Source organism: Eptesicus fuscus, chromosome 13 (genome assembly GCF_027574615.1).
Source record: "Eptesicus fuscus isolate TK198812 chromosome 13, DD_ASM_mEF_20220401, whole genome shotgun sequence".
NCBI lineage: Eukaryota > Metazoa > Chordata > Mammalia > Chiroptera > Vespertilionidae > Eptesicus > Eptesicus fuscus.
In genome coordinates this window covers 37,443,684-37,468,333 of record NC_072485.1, presented here as the reverse complement: position 1 = coordinate 37,468,333, position 24,650 = coordinate 37,443,684, and the positions used below count along the sequence as shown (strand labels likewise).

The following is a 24,650-nucleotide window of genomic DNA, read 5'->3' as shown; positions in this document are numbered from 1 at the left end:
AGTAAACCTGAGGCAGTATCATCCAGTAAAAAAAAAAAAAAAAGAGAGAGAGAGAGTCTTAGACATGAAACACTGATTTATAGATCAGTCCTGCTTAATACTCAATCCTTGAGGGAAATAAGTACCTGCGAGTGTTTCAGGGAGTTCTTACTACTTGGGACGGCTACTTTTGTTTATGCCATCAACTGATGGAGATATTATCTCTCATTATTTTGTATGCTCTAAATACATGGTAATATAGTTCAGCTTTTCTTTTTTTTTTTTTTTTTTTTTTCTTTTTTTTTTTTGCAACAGCACTCTATCAGTGGGAATTCTCAGTGGACTTGGTGATGTACACTGATAAGCACTTTTTGTCATCATTGTGGATCCAGCTGGAGCAGCTCTGCTTCAAGCTGCAGTCTGCAAGTTGGCTGGGTGGGCTCTCCTCTCGCTGTCTCTAATCCTCCTTGGACCACCGAGCTAGCCAGGATCTGTTCTTCTTGTGGTACATGAAGCTCACAAGCATAAGCCTCACTGAGCAATACATTTCAAGCCTTTGCTCACCCCAGGTTCGCCAACATCAATGGGACATATAAGTATATTCTGCCCACAGTAAGAGGGCAAGAAGAGTAAATATTTGCTGAACACTCATCCAAACTGTCCAAATGGTCAGTCGCATGTTGAACATCTGCATATGAGTTGTGCCATGGGCAACTTAAACTCAACATATCCAAATGGACTTCATTTCCTTGTCCCTCCCCCTCCACCCAGGTATCTAGGTCCTCTCTTGTGTTCTCTGTCTCCATTAATGGTACTACTATCCACACAGGGAAACAGCAGAGGCAATTTTTATTTCTCCATTTTTCTTCCCCACCACATCTAACAAAGTACATTTGTTGATTCCACCTCAGCAAAGTCTCTCAAATTTACTTCCTCCTGCTGCCTCCGTTTTCTCTCCTGGACCATGGCACTGATCCCCCAGCTGGTCGTCCTGCCTCTTAGTCTTGCCTTTTTCATGTCTCTCTTCTGTTATCATTTCTAAAAGATGAAGTTCATGTCTCTGCTCTGCTTAGAAAACTCCAGCGGCTTTTCATAGACTTCAAAATTAAATATGATAGTGTTCACAGCCATTTTTTATGATACAGTTCCAAATTAGCCTTTCATTCTCATCTCCTATATTTCATAACATGCATCTGAAGACCTAGCTATCCCACACCAAATACTTATTGCCTTCCAAACCTACCATTATCTTTCATTTTGTATCTTTTGTGCCTTTGCTAAAACCATTTCCCTTACTTGGAATGACACACTCCCTTTTGAAATCTTATATATCCTTCAATTCTTAGCATTCGTATTATCTCCTCTAAGAAGCACTTTCTCATAACCCTTGTGAGAATGAGCAGCTTACTCCCTCCTCAGTATTTCTGTAATACTTGCTGCCTCTATTATAGCACTTAGCACAGATTGCCTGTATTATAAAGAGTGTATTTATCTGTTTTCCTCACTAAGTCCTCAAGTTGTTAGTATTCCTCACTAAGTGGAGCACTTCCTATGGGTAAGAACTATGCATTTAGCCCAGAGCCTATAAAATAGGAGCTCAATATATTTTTGCTGTATTGAACTTTTCATTATAAATGTCATTAAACCAATTTTTAAAAAACCTTTTGTGACATTTCCTCTGAGGTAGGTTAATGTTTTTCTTTTTTTATTAGTTTAAAAAGGGAAGGGGTAGGTTTTATAGTGATTAAACAATGGAAATATCAAGAAAATGTATTGTCTTTAACCAATGTCCTTGAAATGGTAATTACTATTACCTCCCAATTCTCTATCCATGATTTTTAAGCAACTACTATATAACTGCTCAAATATAGCTTTTCCAGAGTCACACAAATAATATATTTGGGAATTAAGTTTTGAACCCTAGTCTTACTCTAAAGCCCATACTTTAGAACTGTTTCATACTATCTTTGCTCATTTCTCTCCCAAAGCAATAACTATCTTATTACAGAAGATCCTTCTGTGTGGAAACATGCATAAATCACTCATGTATATATATATCCTTTTGTTAGGCTGAAAGTGGTCAGGATGGAAGATGTAAAACAAGTGTATTCAACAATGAAGATAAATATTTTTAAAAAGTGTAAAATTAAAAGAAAGCCAAACCAATAAGCACCCACCCAGGAGGACTTTGCAGGACCTATGGAAACTTTATCCCAACTTCTAATTTTGAAAAATGTTAAACCTACAACACAGCTGTATGAATAATACAGTAAATACCCGTACAAACTTTATCTAAGTCCTCAAGTTGTTAGCATTTTACCATATTTGTTTTTTCTCTCTAAATACACACACACTCACACACATTCACACACTCCTTCCCCAATCATTTGAGAGTAAATGGCAGATACCATATTTCAGCATTTCTCCCCTAAGGACATGACCATTCTCCTACATAGCTACAATACCTTTATCATAAATAAGGATATTATCATTAACACAATATTATCTAATATACAGTCTATCTTCAAATTTCCTCAGAGTTCCAAAGATATCCTTTATGACTGTTGGTTTTATTTTTACACATAATGCAGGCGTAGGCATAAAGTGAAACACAATTCCCACAGAGTCATACCACCGACCAGACCAGAGGTCCTTGTGCTCGGGACAGTGTTACCGAAGGAAAGACAGATGGGTTGTTGCTAACCCTCTCTGCTCTTGTGTTGGTTTGCTTTTGCTCTTGTTTTTATTCACCTTTCAGCCTGGTTGATGTGGGCAGCCTATTCTGAACTCTTCTGTGTTAAACTTCTCACTCTTTTTTCTTAATTTTGAAAAATATCGAACATATTTAACAAATTTAAAAAAATAGAAAAGACACTTGTATACCATCAACCTGGATTCACCAATTGTTAACATTCTGCTACATTTGCTTGTTTGTCTCTCTGTGGCACTTTCTCTCTCAATAATGATTTTTGTTGAATCATTTGAAAGTAAGTAGCATACATCGTGAAACTTGAACCCTAAATACTTTAGCATGTATGTACTAAAACAAAAGTATCCTGCTATACCTAATCACAATATGACATTCAACATTGATGTAACACTAAACACTGTAAGAAACTCAACATTGAAATATTATTAAATAACATCTACTCCATGTCAAATTATAATTGTTCCAATAAAATAAATGTCTTTTATAGCTGGCTTACTTTTCTAATCCAAGATATATTCATTTTGTTGTCATGTTTCTTTAGTCTCTTCATTTAAAACCAGTTCTCCACATTTTTTTCCTCTTTTATGACACAGGTGGTTTTGAAGTGTCTGGGACAGTTGTTTTGTAGATTAGTTCACAATTTAGATTTATCTGATTTTTTTTCTATCATGCTTAGATTCAAATTAATATTTTTGGCAAGAATGTTCTTGTCGTTGCCAAGACAGTCAATTGTGGCTTCAGTGCATTATATCTGGAGGCACATAAAGTCAGTTTGCTCAGTACCTGATGAGGTTGTTTGATCACTCGGTTAAGTGGGTACCTTCCAGACTCCTCTATTGTAAAGATACATGTTCCCATTTGTAATCAGTACATAATCTGTAGAGTAATATTTTGAAACTTTGTGATTATCTTATTCCCCAGCAATCTTTCATCCAATGATTTTAGCATTAACTATTGATCTTGCCTGAATTTATTATTACATTAGTGATTGCAAAATGATTTTTTTAAAGGTTGGGGGTTTTTTGTTTTGTTTTTAAAATATATATCTTTTTTATTTCAGAGAGAAAGGGAGGGGGAGAGAATCATTGAGCAGCTGCCTCCTGCATGCCTCTGACTGGGGATCGAGCGCCCAACTCGGGCATGTGCCCTTGACTGGAATTGAACCTGGGACCCTTCGGTCCACAGGCTGGCGCTATATCTATTGCGCTAAACTGGCTAGGGCGAAAATGGTGATTTTTAAAAAATATATTTTTATTGATTTCAGAGAGAAAGAGAGTGGGAGAGAGAGATAGAAACATTAATAATGAGAGAGAATCATCGGTTGGCTGCCTCCTGCACGCCCCACACTGGGGATCAAACCTGCAACCCGGGGATGTGTCCTGACCGGGAATTGAACAGTGACCTCCTGGTTCACAGGTTGATGCTCAACCACTGAGCCATGCTGGCCAAGCCAAAATGGTGTTTTTTATAATTCTGTCATTTCTTCTACATTCATTAGCTGGATTCTTCTGTGAAGAAGAGGTTCTCTTCTGACACTATCACCATTTTTATTATCACTATGGGCTCATGTTTTCTTCTTTAAATTTAGTATGTGCTATGTCTGAATGTTTGTGTCTCCCACCAAAATTCGTATGTTAAAATCCTAATACCCGAAGATGATGATGGTATTAGGAGGTGGGACCTCTGGGAGATGCTAGTCATGAGGGAGGAGCCCTCGTGAATGAAATTAGTGCATTAGAAACGAGACTTCAGAAAGATCCCTTCCACCCTGTGAGGGCACAGTGCGAGGGGTCAGCTATGGCCCAGGAAAAGGCCTCACCAAACTGGGCCTGCTGGTACCTTGACCTTGGACTTCCAGCCTCTAGACTAGAGCATGAAAAATAAATGTCTGTTGTTTTATAAGCTACCCAGTTTGTGGTATTTTGTGGTAGCAGCCCAAAGAGAATAAGAACATGTTTTAATCTCTTACCATCTATACTAATAAAAGGGTAATATGCTAATTAGACCGGGAGACCTTCTGGACAAAGACAGGGACTTGGCCGGCCTGCAAACTGCCCCCAAACAGCCCTCAGCCCCTCACCCAGGCCGGCCACACCCCCCAGCTGGGACCCTCACCCCAATGGGGTTGTGGCCAGCCTGCAAACAGCCATCAGCCCCTCACCCAGGCTGGCCATGCCTCCCCCCCACAGGGACCCTCACCCTGATCCGGGACCCCCTTCAGGGCAGACCAGCCAACCCCCCCATAGTATAGATATAGTATCTATCTATAGTATTAGATTCTATACTAATAAAAGGGTAATATGCTAATTAGACCAGGAGACCTTCCGGACGTCCTTCTGGACAAAGCCATGGTGGTGGGGCCGAGGCAGAGGCGGTTAGGGGCGATCAGGCCGGCAGGGGAGGGCAGTTGAAGGCAAGCAGGCCGGCAGGGGAGGGCAGTTGAAGGCAAGCAGGCCGGCAGGGGAGGGCAGAGGGGGGTGAGCAGGCCTGCAGGTGGGGACAGGTAGGAGAAAGCAGGATGGCAGGGGGGACAGTTGGGGGTGAGCAGGCCTGCGGGGGGGCAGTTGGGGTGAGCAGGCTGGCGGGGGTGGCAGTTGGGGGCAATCAGTCCGGCAGGGGCGGGCAGTTAGGGGTGATCAGGCTGGAAAGGGGGGACAGTTGGGGTTGATCAGACCAGCAGGCAGGTGAGTGGTTAGGAGCCAGCGGTCCTGGATTACGAGAGGGATGTCCTACTGCCGGTTTAGGCCCGGTCCCTGTGGGACATCCCAAGGGGTCCCAGATTGGAGAGGGTGCAGGCCAGGCTGAGGGACACACACCCCCCATGCACGAATTTTGTGCACCGGGCCACTAGTCTATAATAATAAAAGTGTAATATGCTAATTAGACCAGACGTCCTTCCAGATAAAGCCAGGGCTGCGAGGGAAGCCTGGGTCCTGGGTGCCAGAGGGAAGCCTGTGCCGGCAGCTGGGGGAAGGAAGGCCTACTCTTGCACGAATTTCATGCATTGGGCCCTTAGTAATTAATATTTTTTGAGGTTTAAATTTAACCAGTGTTCTTGTGACACGTTCCCATCAGTTTTTTACCACTGCGTTGCTTTCTGGCATAATGAGATATATTTTTCCTGGGTTCAGCCATTTCTTCAGGGAGCCCTGGTTCCTTTTAGTGAGAAATGATATCAAGAAACCCAAGAGCTGGGTATTAGGTGGGCTCATTACTACTGAGATGTCACTACATCTAAGCCCTTTCAGTATACAGAGCCAGAAAATTTGTGTGCTGTGTGTGTGTGTGTGTGTGTGTGTGTGTGTGTGTGTGTGTAATGAATTCATAATAATACTTCTAGCTCAACCCAACAGCCCCAGATGCTTTTCTCTGTGTTGTTCCACCATCTTCTTGAGCATTTGAATGGTGGGAACAGGTTGGAGCCATGGCCAGAAGCCTAACTTAATGGAAGAAGAGAGAGAAGAAAAGCTCATGCTCAATGTTTCAAGGCTCAAACCTATATGTGGCATCATTTCTTCTGCTCATACGCCATTGAATTTTTATTGGTGATAGCATAGTCACGTGTTCCACACCTCGTTGCACAGGAGCACAGAAAATGGAGTCTAGCTGGGTGGCAGGAAAGGGGCAGAATGGATTTTGAAGGAACTAGCAGTCTGCCACTATGAGATGTGAGGATACGTTTGCTAATGGACTTTTGGAAATGATTTCCACTCTTCTAAACTAATAAAGAAGCACATTACTAAACCACACATCTGTTTTTAATGTTTTATTGATTGGTTGATTGATTGATTGGAGAGAAACATTGATTTGTTGTTATACTTATTTATATTTTCATTGGTTGATTATTTGTATGTGACCTGACAGGGGATCGAACCCGCAACCTTGGTGTATCATGATAACACTCTAACCACCTGAGCTACCCGGCCAGGGCCTGTTTTTAATAATTTGATAATTTTGGTGTGTAAAATCTGTTTTCTTTGTAATCCTATACATTTTCTCTTAAGCTTTTAAAAACTTTTCTGAGAAGGGAGCCGTAAGCTCCACCAGATTGATTGCCAGAGTGGCCTATGGCACAAAAACAGATGCCTGCGCAGAGGCAGGAAGACCATTTAAGAGGCTGTTAATTCCCCAAGCGATAAAGAGAAGGTGTCTTGGGCAGTGTCCACAGGGACAGATTCCAGAGATCCTTTAACCTTCACTCACAGAACCCGTTTTTATCAGCAACACAACCAGCTGACAGCTTTGCTTCTAACATTTATGCTCACTTCATTTTGGCAGGAGGAACTGCTTCCTTGAAAGTGTAATTTAGGAATGTTTTCTTTCAAATTTGATATAAAGTAGGGGGAAATGTCTAAGCCATATAGGATGCCCCCTTATTGTTTAGCTGGCATAATGGGTATTAGCTGGACATTTCCCCACAATTAATAGCTTTCCCCCCAAGAAAACACAATAAGCTTTTACTACCTTACGACACCCTGTGATGTAAAGCCTCTTTAGAAAGAGGAACATAGTCAGAGCCTTAGTGGTTTGCCCCCAGGGATTGGAAGAAGCAGAGGAGGAGCTGGAGGCAGGTTGAGGACGCCTCAGTAGCAGCCTCTGCGCTAGGCTGTGAGTAATCGCCCGCCAACGCCTGCATCCACAGGCTGCTGCAGTGAGCGTTCATTGCTCCGCACGTGACACCCCGGGCCTGCAGTATAGCACTCACAGCAGCCGAATTTGTCACTTGAGTTCCATTGATTGGCAGCTCTGATGGGCTGCTGCTGTCTCCGGTCTCTGAATCTCCGGATGATTATGGTTTTGAAACTCTCTTGACCTTTCACTCCCTTCCCACTCACCTTGTTTCCTTAGACTAGAATGTGAGCTCTGAGAGTCAGGGCATCATGGTGCTTCTCAAAATATTGTGCTGTCCTTTGTTAAATGAAGGATTCATTCAATAATTGAGGTGGATGCATTTGCTGAAGGAAGGTGAAGCTTTCCAATCCTAATTTGTTAATTCTATTAAGTATTTACTTTGGTCATAGCTTCTGGAAAAAATGTTAGGTTCTTCATATCATCACTGTTTAGCGCAGGGTGGTTCTAGGATTGATCAGAGAGCTGTGGGGAAAAGGCATTTAATCCAATCCTCTTACATTATTTAAGTACCGATTATTGTAATCAATAATATTGTAATCAGAAACAATATCCCCTTTTTTTGTTTTGCCTTTTCAAAATTTATGAACTTAAATAACTGTATAGAATAAGAATTCAATCTCTCCTAACTGGGAAAGCTGAAGGCAGGGATACTATTCAGAGATACCTGGGCACTAATTCAGCGGCCTCTCTCAAGATGAGGATGTGCCCTTGCTCCTGATCAGTTTGGTTCACTCTTTGAAATGCAGGTGATCTAACTTAGAACACTCTGATATTCCCCAAACAAAAGCTCACAGTCTTAGTGTAAATTCCGTAGGAAGGTGCTGAGGAGGTAAGTCAGAATATAAAAGAGAGAGCCTGGCTTTGTTATCAGCTCTGGAGCACTTGCTGACTAAGTGAAGAAATCAGCAGCAGTTGCACACCCCGCAGAGAATCAAGGGACATGGTGAAAGCCAGCTGATAGGCTGTCTCTGCTCCCGCTTTGGAGCCACCTGCCTTCTGTTAAGTTTTGCTTCCTTGCCTGAATAAATCAGGAAGTATGTGGCTGTGTGAGCTGTCTTCCTGCTTTATTTTTTATTTTACTTATTTACTTGTTAATTTCCTGTTTATTTTGAAATAATTTTAGACTTACAGAAAAGTTACAAGGATAGTAAAAAGAATTCTCATTTTTACCCAGATCCAAATGTTAACACTTTTTTATATTTTCTGTTATCATCCTCTCCATTGATATATTATTTTTTGAACTGTTACAGATATTATACTCCTTTACTCCTAAATGCCTGTATGTATTTCCCCAGAGAACAAGGACATTCTCTTACATAATCATAATACAATGATCAAAATCAGGAAATTAACATTGATACAATACTTAATATAGAGATCTTATTAATATTTTTCCAATTAACCTAATACAGATATCACATTTACTTGTCATATTAATGGAATAATATAGGATTTTTTTCATTATTTAGAGAATATTTGTTTCTGTGGGATCATATAGTTATTTTTTTTTTTACTTTTTTAAATCCTCACTCAAGGATATGTTGTTATTGATTTGAGAGAGAGAGAGAGAGGAAGAAACATTGATGTGGGCGAGAAACATCGATTGGTTGCCTCCTGCACATGCCCTGATGGGAGCCGGGGATCGAACCTGCAACTCAGGTATGTGCCCTTAACTGGGAATCGAACCCGTCACCCTTTGGTTCACAGGCCGATGCTCTATTTTATTCTATCATAAGAATCTAGTGTGGGGTTCTTATGAAATCCTTCCACAGTCCAAATTTTGGCATCATGTCCAAGTGCTTTCTTCTCCCACCCCATCTCTTTCTATTCCCTCACCTGTCAGTTCCACTCCAGTCTTACTCAACTACCTGTAATTGACTAGGTTTTTCTTTCCTCTGAGCCTTTGTACATGCTATTCCCTTAACTTGAAATGCCTTGTTCCCTGATTTCCTTTAACTTGGCTAATTCTTGGTTGTCCGTTAGGTCTCGGCTTAAATGTCACCTTCTCTGGGATGCCTTCCCTGACCATCTGCCCCAACTCCCCTATTAGTACATGCAGACCCCAGGAAATGCTCCAAGACTGAAAATTTATCTCCATAAGTGGAGAGCAGACAGGGACTGAAGAAAGAGCTGGTCACTCCAGTCTGGTAGTTAATAGAGTTTATTAAGGGAAACTTACATACAAGGTATGTCATGGGCAGCTGCAAGACAAAATGGATCCATGAGCTGCTTGGCAGGGCCAGAGAATTACAGAGGATTTGGGGGAGAGTGGAGGGTGGAGGTTGAGTAGTCACAGGTGTGAATGCCACCAGGTATGGGAAATTACATGCTTGACCAGCTCAGGATAACAACCTGTTCCAGGAACTAGCACATAGCAGGAGGCAAGAAAGGGTGCTGATTTATGTCAGAATGAATATCAATTACAATCATACAGTCTTTAAGGGGGTTGCAGAAAGCAACTCCCATTCTGGCCTTGGTCCAGGTTTCGGGACAGACAGCGGTCATGTCAGAGTCTCTCCTCCACAAACCCCAGGTCTGACTTGAGTGCTCTTTCACTATGTTGTACACACCAGGAGCTTACTTCCTTGTAGCACTTGTAAAAACTATTTTAATTTCTTCTTAATCTGCTATATTTTGCACTAGACTTAGAGCTCCTTAAGGGCAGCAATTTATCATCTGTTACTCCCAGGGCCCAGAACAAAACATTTCTTCAGTGAATGAATGGGTGAATGAATGAATCCCACAAGAATGCCGATTACAAAGAAAGATTAAAAGAGCAGGTAGCTGGCCCTAGCTGGTTTGGTTCAGTGGGTAGAGTGTCGGCCTATGGACTGAAGGGTTCCGGGTTTGATTTCGGTCAAGGGCACATGCCCAGGTTGTGGGCTTGGTCCCCGGTAGGGGGCGTGCAGGAGGCAGCCAATCAATGATTCTCTCTCATCATTGATGTTTCGAACTCTCCTTCTCCCTTCCTCTCTGAAATCAATAAAAATATATTTTTTTAAAAGAGCAGGTAACTGGCATACTTTTTCTTTTCTCACCCAGCATTCTCCTGGTGTGCAGCCTGCAGATGTGGAGGAGGTTGTCAAGAAGGGTGTGCAGACACTTGTGATTGGCCGAGGGATGAGTGAGGCCTTGAAGGTAGGTCTCTGTGAACACAGTGTCCTGAGGACAGCTGCTGATCTCTTGGACCTTTACCTTAGAGATATGCCCTTGTCAGGGGTTCATCTCTATGTATCATGCACCCTCATATTGCTGATGAGCTAGTGGATGTCCCAGGATAAAATAATGGCTGTGTACTACTCTCCTCATCAGGGGGAGCTCTCCGTCTCTACCTAACCCTGGACCTGTATTGCTTCAAGTATATCTCAGAAAGTCTTCAATCTTGGTATTTCTCAAGCTCTACAACTATTAACATTTGGTTCTTTAGATTTTTATAGAACTTTATATTTTATAATAGATTTTATAATACTTTCTTCTTAGATGCATTCAAATTATGTTTTCTCCCTTTATGAAAAAAAATTTTATTTTAATTTTATTTACGGAAAAGATTCAATGCAGAAATGTGGAAGGAAAAGGTGAAAGATTTGCCCTCTCCAGTCTCCAAACTTGGGCACACTGCTCCAATTTTCTAAGCATCTGCAAATATATACATACTTACATATATGTGATATAGGTATACATGAACATACTTATAGCAATTTTTACATAAATAGGGTCATACTATACATATTGCTCTGTAACATTTTATTCACTTACATTATTACATTATGGACAGCCTTTCACATAAGTATATAGAGAGCTACCTTATTCTTTCCTTTAGATAGATGTTCTAAAATCCAGCTTCCCAATGAAGGTGTCCTTTATTTATTTACTAGAGGCCCAGTGCATGAAATTCATGCACAGGTAGGGTCCCTAGGCCTGGCTGGTAATCAGGGCCTATCAGGGCCTTCCGGCTGCCGACCTGGGCCTTCCTTCCGCCTGCAGGCCGGGGCCTCCCATTGTCCTGCCCCATCCCCTGGTTGTCAGCGCATGTCATAGTGAGTGATCAGTCTCCCAGTCGAATTCCCGTGGGGACAATTTGCATATTAGGCTTTTTTATATATATAGATATATAGATAATTTTCAGTTTAACCTAATTTTTTCCTTGTTAAAATAATTTCTATTATAAAGCTACTGTTATTATAAAATTGTTCATATAGAAAACATTCAGGACAAGCCAGAGTTGAGAATATCTAATAATAGCTGCCACTATAGAGAAACTTTTATATAAATTCATTTATAAATATTTATTTAGCATCTTCTATAGGTTAGAAACTATTCTAGGCACTGGGGACAACAAGATAAGACAAAACAAGGTTCATGACCCTCATGCATCATAAAAGAGTATACAATTTCAGACCATAATAAATTCTGTGAAGAAGGTGTTGACTTCTGAGGGGCTCCTCTCAGTGGGGTGGTCAGGAGGCCTTCCTGAGAAGACATTTGAATTGCAGTATGCATACACTAGTTAACTTCATCTTCACACCAACCCTGTGATGTATATTATCTCATTTTACAGGGGAGGAAGTTGGGGTTGAGAGGCTTTAAATAGTTGGCTTAAGATCTCTTGGTTGGTACATGGCGAAGTTAGAATTTAGGCTCAGGTTGGACTGACTAAAACATTTAACATTTACATGGTTTGGGGTCTGCACCATGCCAGGCATTTCATGTACCTTCACTAAATTAGTTCTCATACCAACCCTGGGAGCTAGGTATTATTATCCCTATTTCCATACAAAGAAACAAAGGCTCAGAGAATTTAATTCACTTAGCCAAGGTTACACTGCTAGCAAGGACTTAAATCCAAGGCTAACTCTAAAATCAGTGCTTTTTCCATTTCATCTGAGATTTTTTTTTTTTCCATCATCTGAGATTTATGCATACATATCATGATACTGATGTCAACTTCTTAGAAAGCCTTTTTAACTCCCTGGGGCTCATGGCCAAATTTTTTGGACCAGTGACATTCTGGGTGACTGAGGAGTGACACTTGTCCCTGTCTAATTCTGTAGATTATACTTGCTTCACGGCAGAAAGGAAACCCTGGGGACCTTCCCCCACCACTTATTCATCTTTTTCCTTCTTCCCAGGTGCCCCCATCAACCCTGGAGTACCTTGAGAAACAAGGCATTGATGTACGAGTACTCCAGACAGAGAAGGCCGTAAAGGAGTACAATGCCTTGGCTGCCCAAGGTGTCAAGGTCGGAGGGGTCTTCCATTCCACCTGCTGATGAAGCCTTAAATCAAATCACTGTCCTCGCCAATATGGCTCAGTTGGTTGGAGCATCATCTGTGCACCAGAAGGTTGTGGGTTCATTCCCCAGTTGGGGTGAGTGCAGGAGGCAACTGATTGATCAATATCTCTCTCTAACACTGATGTTTCTATCTCACTCTCCTCTCTCTCTCTCTCTTCCTTCTTCTCTAAAATAATATTTAAAAATAAAATAAATCACTAAGCAATAATGCCTGTGACTACCACTCTTACCACTCTTCACACCAGCCTCCCCAAGTATTATTTTAATTTTTTTAATTGATTTCAGAGAGAGGGAGGGAGAGGGAGAGGGAGAGAGAAATATCATTGATCAGCTGCCTCCTGAATGCTGCACACTGGGGATTGAGCCCGCAACCTGAGCATATGCCCTTGACCAGAATCAAACCCAGGACCCTTGAATCCGAATACCAATGTTCTATCCACTGAACTGTGTTTTTTATTTTTAAAAATATATATATTTTTACTGATTTCAGAGAGGAAGGGAGAGGGGAGAGAGAGAGAGAGAGAAACATCAGTGTTAGAGAGAGATAATGATCAATCAGTTGCCTCCCACACTCACCCCAACTGCCTCGTGCACACCCCCTACTGGGGTTTGAGCTGCAACCTGGGTGCATGCCCTGACCGAGAATCGAATCATGACCTCCTGGTTCATAGGTCAATGCTTAATCACTGAGCCACGGTGGCTGGGTGTCAAGCATTTTTGAACAACTGCTCAAGCCAGGTCCTGAACTAGGAAGGAAGGCTTTGGGATGCATGGATAACTAAGGCAAAGTTCCTGTCCTTAGTAGGGGAGGGAGACACTGAAAGTTAGGAGAAGAGATGGACAGTTATCAAAGTTTAATAAAATGGTGTTAGGCCAGTTTGAGAAAATAAAGGCAAAAATAAAGGAAAAAAGTTTTTCTTTGAAGGACAAAGAAAAACTTCAGTGCATTAAAATCACATTGCAATTGATGCCTTGGAATGTTTAGCCATCAGGTCAACCAGTATTTATCAAGTATCTTATATGCCGGCACTGCTATAGACTCCTGAGAAACATCATTAAAAGTCTTGTCTTCATGAGTCTTATATTCTAGAGGGGAAAATAAACAAGTAAATGAATAAATGCATAATGTAAGAAGACTATTGAGAAGAAAATAAAGCAGGATAAGAAGATAGGCATGACTGGGGCTAGTTCAGATATGTAGTCAAGGGAAGTCTCTGAGCCATTGGCAGAATCTTGAATTAATTCAGAGAGCACTTCAGTAACAGGAGCTATGTCCTGATAAAAACCAGACAACCTAGAGGTCCCAGCTGCCTGTCACTACTTGAGCCAATTAAGCAGAGACAGGTTTGAATCATATATGAGCATTTATTCCAATAATGCCAGCAGTATGGGAGAGGAGGTCACTCACAAATCCTGCTCTGCATCCCTCTGCCCCCCATATAGCAGCTGTTTATATTGGGTAGAACAAAGATTACACGCGGAAAGTAGGCAAAAGGAATGATTATAATGGTTACAGGTTACAGGCAATTTGGGAGGGACTCCATTGTTTGGGCAACAAGGTTGCTAATCTTTCCATGATAAAATGGGAATGGGCTGGATTCCAAGGTTGACTCCCAAATCCAAGGTTGACTCCCAGGTCCCTGGGGCGTACAACTCCCAGCCAGGTTAGAAAGTGGTTTCTTGAATCAGAACAAAACAGTCATGGTTAAGAGAGCATGATTAATATTCCTTACTAGAGGCACGGTGCGTGGTAGGACCCTCGGCCTGGCCTTCGGTCGGGCAGAAACTGGCTCTCCAACACCCCCTCCCCCCTCCTGGGGGTCTCGGGATTGCCAGAGGGTGCAATCCTGGGTTCAGCAACCTCAGTACTTGGATTCTGGCTAGGAAGGAATTCAGAGCAAGACCCAAACTGTTAAGAGAACATTTATTTGGCAAATTAGAGAAATAGAAGAAGTAATTCCTAGAATGAATGGGTTTAGGAAGCAAGTTACGGAGCTTGCGAGTGAGTGAGGAAGCTAATGGTAATGTGCCTGGGGCAGGGAGGGGAAAGGCTACGGGGTCCTCCTAAGGATTTTAAAGGCGGAGATTTTAGGGGAGGTGCCAGGAAGAGATCTTAATAGAATATTCAGGGATGTGGTCTCCACTGATAGGCCAGCACCAGTGCAGGGGATCATTATTCCGTGCAGCTGATCCTGACGTGAGCTGTGGCTGGTTTTGTTGCTTATCTGGGCCTGGAGCTGAAATACAACTGAGGCCTAGATGTTATCTAGGGAAGAAAGGTCAGGGAGTCCAAACCTCAGGACCAGCGATATGCTAGGGGATGAAAGGTTACCCTGGGGTGAGGCTTTCCACCCTGACCTGTACCTGGCTCATCATCCTTGCTCTGCTCACACCTAACTGCCTACCACTGTTCTAACTGAACCTAAGGCTCCTCAGTCAGTTCTCCCTGGGTCTTCTTCTCCCTCAGTTTGAAATGATGGGGCTGGACTAGGTGACCTTTATAAAGCTTTAGAATGGACAGATGGGACTAGAATGTTATGAGCATCACCTTATTCTTCATTTGTCTGTCCCTCCCCGCTCCCCACCCCCCAAAGGGTTACAAGTGAGAGATTTGGTGTCAAATAGATTTGACATTGAACTGTGGCTTTCTGCCATTCAGTGGTTGGGCGCTTATTCAATCCTTGGAATTAGACTGTTCTCATCTGTTAGACAGGGGTAATATTAGTACCTGGAGTTATTGTATTAAATGGATAATTCTTAGAAAGTCTTAGCACACTGCCTGGCATGTGGTAAGGACTCAATAAATTGAAGCCATTATTGTCATTATCTTTCTATTAATGGGGCTACTGTGTAAAGCCAGTTCATTTCATTTTATGGAGCCCAAAGGAACTATCTAATCTCTCTCATTTATTCAGTAATTCTCTTTCATGCCCATTTACTAAAAGTCTCTTACTAATTTTCTTATGACCAGTTATTGCTGGGCCCTGGGGGTACTGGAATTAAGTTGGTTATAGTCTTACCCTCAGGAGTTATGTGAAAGAGACAAACAGACAACAAAGATACAGTGTGTTAACATTATAATAGTTACAAGGGCCAGAGATGGCATACAGGATGGACTAACTTATCCTACCAGGATGGAAAGAAAATTAGGGAAGACTTCACTAAGGACATAACACAAACTGAGTTTTAAAGAAGGAGAAGATATTCTTTTATTTACCAAATAAATATTTGGCAAGTCTTCAACTAGACAATTACCAGACATGGCATTTGTCACAGCCATACCCAGAATTGCTCCACCACACTCCTGGTTAATTAGTTTCTCTCCATCTAAACAAAATATGTGCTTACCTGAAAGTCCATCATTAAAGTTTTAGTTTAAGACACTGTGTCTGTAGAAGTCTATTGTAGTGCACAGTACCTGGATGAGAGAAAACACGTAAGACCCACTGCTGTGTCTTCATCTCTTTCTACCATACACCTCAGGAGGCTATAGGAGTGAGATCCTCACACACCTAACACCCAGCCTGGAGGTCCGGGGAGGTCCTGCTCAGTCCCTTTTCTGCCAAAACCAGGCATTTGTCAGAGGACAGGAATTTTCTAGATCTCAGTTCCCTCAGCTCATAAAGCCAGGCACATATATAGCTAGGATGTTTGATAAAATTCAGAGTGATTTTCTATTGATGCAATCCATTTATTATTATTATTTTTTTTGTCAAATATAAGGTGAGACAGCTCCAGTGGGTGCTGAATTAGGCGTGGGTGTAATCAGTGTCCTGTGAGTTGTCTCCACATTAAAGAGAACTTCATACAAATTCTTCTAAAGACACAGAAGATCTGGAAGTGAGGCTACTAACCTTTTGCACTCGGATGTCAAGTGTGACTCGACACGGTTAGCATTAGAATAAAGGAATCGAGAAAAAAGCGAGTGTAAAGGGTTAAACCTTATATAAACCTGCTAATAAATAGCTCCCACTTCTGAATCTGCTCTTCATGGTCAATGCTGGAAATGTGCAGAACCTGGAGAGACGTTCTTTACTTGGTCCGTTTCTTAATTATAAACCCTTTCATTCAACCTGTAGGTTGCACAGCCCTCACTGCTCACATTTAATTTCTTCTGGCTTGAGTGGTTTCTAAGAGAAGTCTACCAAGTGCTAGGTATGTATCTTTCTTCCCCATAATTCAGGTTTGCTGAAGTCAATCATGTCAAAGCCAAATATAAAATCCTTCCAGAAACTATAATCTCAGGCCTGGCTTTTGCAGGCATGCCATCCTGAAGTTTGCTCTGGATTCTTATATTCATTCATTCTTTCCTTGCCTGATATGTGCCAGGAGCTGTGCTGGGGATATAACATAGACATCCCTACTATCCAGGTACTCACATACTAGTTGGAAGAAATAAGACATATAAATACACAGCGATGATGAAGAAGTTGCAAACTGACACAAATCTATGTGGAGATGTGTTTTGTTTGTTGCAATTTTAACATTTGCTTTAATAAACAAGATTTTTTAAGTTGGGTTTTTACATGAAAATACAGACTTTGGCTTTTCTGGAAGAACTGGAAGATCTGATACCACCAGGCCCACACTTACAAACAACTGTGTGGTGCTGAATAGCAACTGCCTCTCGGATTCTTCAGTCTCTCTTCTCTTCCCCTAAGCCCCTTGACTCCTTTTCCCCCACTTCCTCTTTGGGGTTTTGTTGTGGATATAAAATAAATACTATGACTGAAGAACGTACAGGTGGGAACAAAGAAGCAATCCACCAGGCCCGCAGGAGACACAGAGGTTCTAGAATGAGGCTCAGCCCTGAAAAGTGAGAGGAAAGGAACCACAGGAGACCATTTGAAGAGCACATTCCAGGGCTCAGCAGGTCAAAGGTCTGAGGGAGAGAAAGCATGGTGGGCGCTGGAAACAAGGGCCGGTAATTACAGCTGGGGAAGTACAGAGAAATGTCTGGGACAGGGAGGATGTGGCTGGAGAAGACAGAAGGGCCCGAAGATCCTTCAAGGATAGTTTAGACTTTATGCTGGGACCAGAAGTCCACTTAAAGGGTTTTAAGCAGAGGAATGTGTGATGAGGTCTGGGTTTCAGAAAGATTACTCTGACAGCTGTGTGAAGAATGGGCTGAAGGGTAAGATTGGTGACAAGGAGATCATTAAAGCCAATGCTACATTTTAGGAGAGATGCCGGTGGCCTGCATCAGGACAGAAATAGTACGTATAACGAGAAGGAGATTGAGTCGACACATTTCCGGAATAGAATCTAAAGGACTTGACAACTCTCTTTCTAGGAGGGTGAGGAAGGAGTCCAAAGTGACACACGGGTTTCTGGCTTTGACTGCCGGGCGCAGTGCAGACTGGCAAAGACAGAACAATAGACTCCTGTGATGAAAACCAGAGTGGACCCAAACCAGGAGGCCTGGGTTTCGGCCTCGGCCTCAGCCTCAGCACTCACTCAGTTCCTCTGGGCTTGCACTTCATTGTAAAAAGAAGGCACCACACCAGTGATCTTTATGCTCCCTTCCTTTTTTTTTTTTTTTTATTGATTTCACAGAGGGGAAGAGAGAGGGACAGAGAGCCAGAAACATCGATGATAGAGAAACATCTATCAGCTGCCTCCTGCACACCCCCTACTGGGGATGTGCCCGCAACCAAGGTACATGCCCTTGACCGGAATCGAACCCGGGACCCTTCAGTCCGCAGGCCGACGCTCTATCCACTGAGCCAAACCGGTCTCGGCTCCCTTCCTGTCTTTGTAGTACGTCATTATTTCACTTCAGTGAGAGGGTGTGGAACCAGATGCAGAAATGTGAAGATCCTCATTTCACAGAACCTGAGAATTCAGGGTAAAAGGAATTTAAAAGGTTGAGCCCAACCTTTCATATATTTGAATTCATTTGGAACAAACTTGTCAGGGGCTTGTTCAACCTCTGCTTGAACACATCGGCATGGAGAATCCCTTATCTCCTAGTGCAGCCCATTCAATGTTTAGTTTTAAAACACTTATCCTGATAGTAAGCCAAAATCTGCCCCTCAGAATAGCTCCATCTTTGGTGAAAAAAATACTGTATTTTGGTTTTTTATGACCTAAAATCAAGTCCTGGCTTTGCCGCTTAGGAGAAAGACATTACCTGAAAGCCTCAGTTTCCCCACCCATAAAAGGATTTTTATATAACCTGGAAGGATTTTTATAAAAGGAGTACTATATTTGAAAAGAATCCAACATATTCTTTCCTTCGAATGCTTTCTATCGCTATGGCATAAGGGGCTCAGTCAGCAGCCATGGGTCTTAATGTTGTTCATGCTCCAATCCACAATCATCATTAGATGCTTGTGTCAGGGCCATGGTATTATTCAGCCTGGCGTCACGCTTCATTTTATCTCCAAGGCATGCACTCTTTTCAGGGCATCTATTGTTGTCACACAAGAGCCTACTGATGGCACATCCTTGAGATGTACACAATAGGCGAGCACACTAGGAAGTCAGCTCCCTGGAGATGATCTTTCTTCCCTCAGACCTTCTACAATGATTATGACCTCCTGGAGCCAGACTGCCTGGGTTCAGATTCCAGCTCTGTCCTTTACTAGCTGTGTAACCTCTGCAGTTACTTACTTCTCTGAACTTCAGTGGCTTTTATCAAATGAAGAGAATAGTACCTGCTTCATGGGGCGGTTGTGAGGGTTAAATGAGTTAACTCGTGTACAGGCTTAAACTGCCAGGCACACATTAAAGTGCATTAAACCAGCCCTGGCCGATGTGGCTCAGTTGGTTGGAGCTTGTCCTGTGCACAAGGTCATGGGTTCCATTCCTTGTCAGGCCATACATCTAGATTGTGGGTTTGTTCCCCAGTTGGGGTGCATACAGGAGGCAACTGATAGATGTTTTTCTCTCACATTGATGTTTCTCTCTCTCATTCTCCCTCTCTCTAAAATCAATTAAAAAATTTTCAAATAAATACATAAATAAAATAGTACATTAAACCAAAAGTCAATCATGCCTGAATTCAAATGCTAACTCTACTTCTGATCTTGCCATTATTTTAATTAGATTTCCAAGTACCAAATATGATCAAGACTGGTCACATATTCAGATTCTATCACGCATTATTTAATTAATCCCATTTAGTACTCCTCGAGGTATCACTGTCTGTATTTTACAGATTAGGAAACAGGGAATAGCCCCTCCTAGAAAAAGAGGGCTAAAGATGTGAAGGCTCTTTTCTATATACCCTGTGGTGGTGCAGCTCAGGTCTTTGGAATCAAGTGGGATCTGAATGAATACAAGCTTTACTAGTTACTGTACAGTTTTCCTACCAGTGGCTTAACCTCTTAAGTCTCACCTGGCTGTTGTGAGGATTATCTGACAGGTAAAGAACATAGCACAGGCCCTCACCCATTAACATCTCTGGAGGACTTACTGTTCTTACACCCAACTGCACCTTTAACTCACGTGCAATTCCAACACTGGAGTCATTAGAGATGTAGTGGGAAGTGGTTTTATTTCTTACACTGGATCCTGCTTTCCCATGATCCTGTTTCTCTTCTAAAATACAGCCCTTTTATTTTATTGTGGGTCTAAGGATAATGGCAGACAAGATCAAGAATCCCCTTCAAGGATGGAAATGATTCATTGTTCAGCTATTCATTCAGTCCTTGGCCCAGCTATTGCCTGAGTTATGGAAGGAGCCTCCCAGGCAGATAATGATGTTGCAGGCCATTCAGGAACTGTCTATGGTGAAAAAGTACAGCTGTGGAAGCGGCTTTGGAGTTGGCTCCACAGACTATTGCTTTAAGAAAAAAGATAACGACTCATAACTGGTTCTTTGGAGGTGGCTGAAAATTGGACCTTTGTTTCACACCCGAGGAATAGAAGCATATGGAGAAAATGTTGAACCTAAACCATACAAATTTCAGAAGTACTGGGAGGGAGTAGGGGATAGACTTGGAAGGTTTTTGTTTTCTTAATGCAAAATAATTTATCTTGTGTCTGATACCAGGGGAGAGTCTAAGGGTCACTTGTTTCTCCTTATGCCTATACGCCATTTCCAGGAGACGTCCTCCTGGCTCTGGCTCACTTTGATGCCGAAGAAGGGCCTTCAAGGCTACAAAGACTGCTTGTGACTCAGCGCCTTGTGGGCTTGGGCATTATGTAAACTTTTACAGACTTGCTGAAGGGGATGGTGCCCTCAATGCTGGTTTCCGCCTGGGCCGATATCTCGCCCCCCTCCATCCAGGGGGATTTTGGAATGCGTGAGTTCGAGTTGTAGGCCAGCAGCAGCCTCACTTCCACCTGGCATGGTTCTGGAATAAAAGACACAAGAAATCTTCTATGACTGGGCATGGCTGGGAACTGGGGTGAAATGTCATGTAAAAGCAACATCAAAGATGGAAGCAGTAGGGTTTCAAGAACACTTCTTCATCTGTCCACATCCCTCCCTTCCCTCCACCAAACAAACAGTTTCCCAACCTACATCCTGTGAGGCTGACCCTCAGGCTGCTTCTTTGCCACCACCTTCTGCTCGGGTCTCTGTAGGCTCCCGCCACAGCTGCTGAGGATCTGAGAGTAAGCTACAAATCTTCCAGAGGGCTTCCAGCCTCCAGACAGAGGCCCACAAGGGCCCATGTGGCCAATCCTCATGCCCAGATAACCATGCTCTTCCTGCACAGCTGACCTCAGGCCGCACACTCCACTGTACCAGTGGAGAGGAAGCCTTTGTTAGGAAATGGTTCTGACAAAAAATTCTCCCCAGTGAATAGGAACATGTTTTAGGGACCTAAAATCATTTCATTAAACCTTCTATTCTTTTATGATGTGACATTCCGATACGGATCTGGTGCATGCAAGTGGCAGGCCCGTGAAAGTAAGACCTCCCTCAAGTTGCTGACCATTTGGCCGAGGAGACAGAGACAGCTGCGCAGAGCACAGTATATGCTCTAACAGAGTCTGTGAGAAGTACTGGGCAGGGAGCCCAGGACTGCTCTGTGCTAAGCACATAACCTCAAGAATTCTCACCCTGCCACACCATGAAATAAACTGTCATAATCCCAAAAAAGTTCCAAGGCTCTGAGAGGTTCTAAGTGACTGCCCAATTCCACACCTGGACAGTGACAGAATGTGGGCCCAGCTCAAACACTGAAGCAATTAATGTTTCTATTACCATGTGGTTTCAATAAAGAAGGGGGAGAGGGTTTCACAAAAACATAAGAGCAAGTTCAAAGGCTAGGAACAGCATGGGTTTGGGATGTCTTTCTTAATTTTGTGTCTGGAGCAAAAAAGTACAAGTGTTAGAGATGAGCCCGAGGCTCAGAAGTTCATTTGGCAGGAATGAGGGCTGGATGGATCTAAATGAACAGGGCAGAGGTCCCAGGACTTCTCAATGACCCCAGACCTCTTCCTAACTTCTCCCTGGAAATGAAAGCAGACTGAACTGCCATCCTCCAGGAAAAGCTTACAGGCAGCCAGAGCAGCCTCGCCATGCCCAGAGAGCAGCACCTGAGCATCAACACTGACCAGCGTTCCTGTGGTGAGGACACGCCCGCATAATTATACCAGCCTTGAGTGTATCTATGAAACCAGCATTACTCTCTGGTACCAGGCCCAGTATCAGCTCCCACTATGTTTTCCTCTTTTGTCCCAGATGGCTGTTGCCAACCCCTGACCAGAACCCAGCCTTGGCTCACAGCACTTTCAGGAGCCAAACTCAGGACAAACTCTACCTGGTCATTATGCCTTCGCTTAAGACTGGGGTAAAACTGACAATTCAAGTCACTGCCATCAGAAGAGGGAAAGGAGAGAAAAGAAGAGGGAGGAGACTGGGAGAAAGAGACAAAAGATCATCTGTGACAAATCATGCAACCTACTTGTCATATTCTGGAAGAATATCTCTCTTATGAGGTATCATTCTTATTCCCATCTTATAAATAAGGAAAATAAGATAGAGAGGTAAAATAACTTGCTCAGGGTCACACAGCAAAGGAGATAATTTGGAACCTGGTCTATGTGACTCAAAGCTTCTGACCTGGGAGCACCCTGCCTCCCAGAGGTCAGGCCACTCGTAGAAGCTGTGAGGGACTGGACGGAGGAGCTCCCTACCAACCCGAGAGCCCATCTCCTGGATTAGAAGGAGGCAGAGATCCTTTCAGAATGTTTCACCTTACTGTCCCAGGTCAGGAGCATGGTATAGTAGAAAAAAAATAAGGGATTTGGGAGTTAGAAAATCTGAGTGGGAGCTCAGTACCACCATGGACCAGCTAAGTGGGCCTCCACTTATACACCCATAAAATGAAGAATAGATACTAATTACCCCCAGAAAGTAGGTCTAAGGATTCAATGAATTTTAAGTGCACATTTAAAATCCTATATTCAATTTTCATTATTTGTTGAGCGCCTACTATGTTAGGTATTAGGGACACTGGATATAGAAGTATTAAGGATACAGACATAAAAACAATCAAGTTCTCTGCTCTAGAGAAACCTACATTCTAATTGGAGAGAAAGGCAGTAGAAAAATGAGAAAACATCTAACATTAGTAAGTGCCACGCAGAGAATTATAAAAGATTTATAAGAGTGCTTGGGTAGCAGCCTCTCAGAGGAAGTAAGTGATCCTAGATGAGGTATAATTCTTCAGGCTCAGGGTAGCCTGGATTGTAGTCCTGGTTCAGACAATGACTTGCTATATGACCAGGGGCAGGTAAGTAGGCCCCCAGGACCTTTCAAGCTCCTCCGAGCTCTAGCATGCTGTGATATGCACCTCAAGCCGTGGCCTTTCCATGACAAGGCTGTCCCACAGCCTTTTCCCCACATCTAGAATCTGTTCATCAGAAGGGATTAGAATAAGGAATTCTACCTTCCTGTGGGGCTAGAGGTTTGGCAACTAGTACAGAAACATTCCAGGCAGCAAGGTTATGGAATGAGGGATGCTTAGGGAGGCAGGTCCTGGGTGAAAGCATTGCTGGATGCTCCCTCAGGACTAGTGCCAGGCCTAGGGCCACCAGTCCCCCGAGAGGGCTGCCCTGACATTCAACAGCATTTCTTCTTTTTTTTTTTTTTTTTTTTAGCATTTCTTCTTTGTTGAAAACTTTATAAAGTCACCTATAACTAACACTTATAACCTAATACCTCTGATAGAGGGAAACCATTAATAATGGCATTCAATAGTTACTGATGTATTTTAAAATACAGTGAAAGAAAATTCCAGAAAGCATCTAATTTCTAAAATAAACCAAACTTGGTGGCATTAAACACTTTCTCCAGTAATGGCCATGCTTCTGAACCATCTTGAATGATTTAGGAAATACCAGCAAAGCCAATTCTCCCCCACATTTTAGGTTCTGTTGACTGAGTCTACTTTTGAAGTTTCCAAAGCAGTATTATGCTTGAAATGTAATGTCACTTGTGTTCTCCCATTTTTTTCTTACGAATTACAAAACAAACTCTGCAAACTCCCTGTCTTTTCACAAATTATCGAGGCTCTCTTCAGCTGCTGTAAGGGAGGCTAAAGCATGCCTACGTCATATCATCTTATTTTGTGTTACCCACAAACCAGCCCATGTAGGAGGGGAGGACAGGAACTGCTGTCATTTTACTTGTTTTGGGGAATGAACTGAATTGTTCAGATACAAAAAGAGAATGAATTTAAATGTCTGGTAAGAAATACAAAACTGTTTAATTTCCAGATAAAGCAATCTCAGAACTAACTAGTAGACTGGGAATTATCATCTTCATTGGAAAGATGAGGTAACGTTCAGAAGGGAGAGTGGCTCGTCCAAGGTTATGCAGCAAGTCAGTGGCAGAGTTAGGACAGGAATGTAAACCTCCCGGCATCCAGCCGAGGGCTCTTTCCATGAGACTCCATTCTATTGTAGCCTATAAATCATCTGACAAAATCCTGTGCCTCTTGCAGTCAAAGCAATGCAGCAAATTAGTCTAGATGTACTCGGTTCGAGATGTTAAGCTCCCTAAGCAATCAAGTACAACTCTCAGCAGGCCTGAGTCAACCATGCGAAAACTCAATGCCTCAGGGTGGATGTGA

General features: G+C 42.6%; 2 protein-coding genes across 5 annotated transcripts in view; one reads left to right on the top strand and one right to left on the bottom strand.

The window, feature by feature from the left end:
- The window catches only part of AAMDC (adipogenesis associated Mth938 domain containing), a 65,757-nt gene that overhangs the window by 7,934 nt on the left and 33,173 nt on the right, over positions 1-24,650 (top strand). For 2 of the 3 annotated variants that reach the window (XM_054725755.1, XM_008150010.3), the window contains exons 3-4: positions 10,364-10,459; positions 12,451-12,689. In XM_054725755.1, the coding sequence (XP_054581730.1) occupies positions 10,364-10,459; positions 12,451-12,591 (237 nt within the window). In that variant the 3' untranslated portion in view covers positions 12,592-12,689. Of the gene's footprint in view, positions 1-10,363; positions 10,460-12,450; positions 12,690-16,694; positions 16,771-24,650 lie in introns of all 3 variants that reach the window. The other variant, XM_054725756.1, reaches the window with a different exon arrangement.
- The window catches only part of INTS4 (integrator complex subunit 4), a 98,746-nt gene continuing 94,640 nt past the window's right edge, over positions 20,545-24,650 (bottom strand). For both annotated transcript variants that reach the window (XM_054725753.1, XM_054725754.1), the window contains one exon: positions 20,545-20,918. In XM_054725753.1, the coding sequence (XP_054581728.1) occupies positions 20,740-20,918 (179 nt within the window). In that variant the 3' untranslated portion in view covers positions 20,545-20,739. The remainder of the gene's footprint in view (positions 20,919-24,650) is intronic.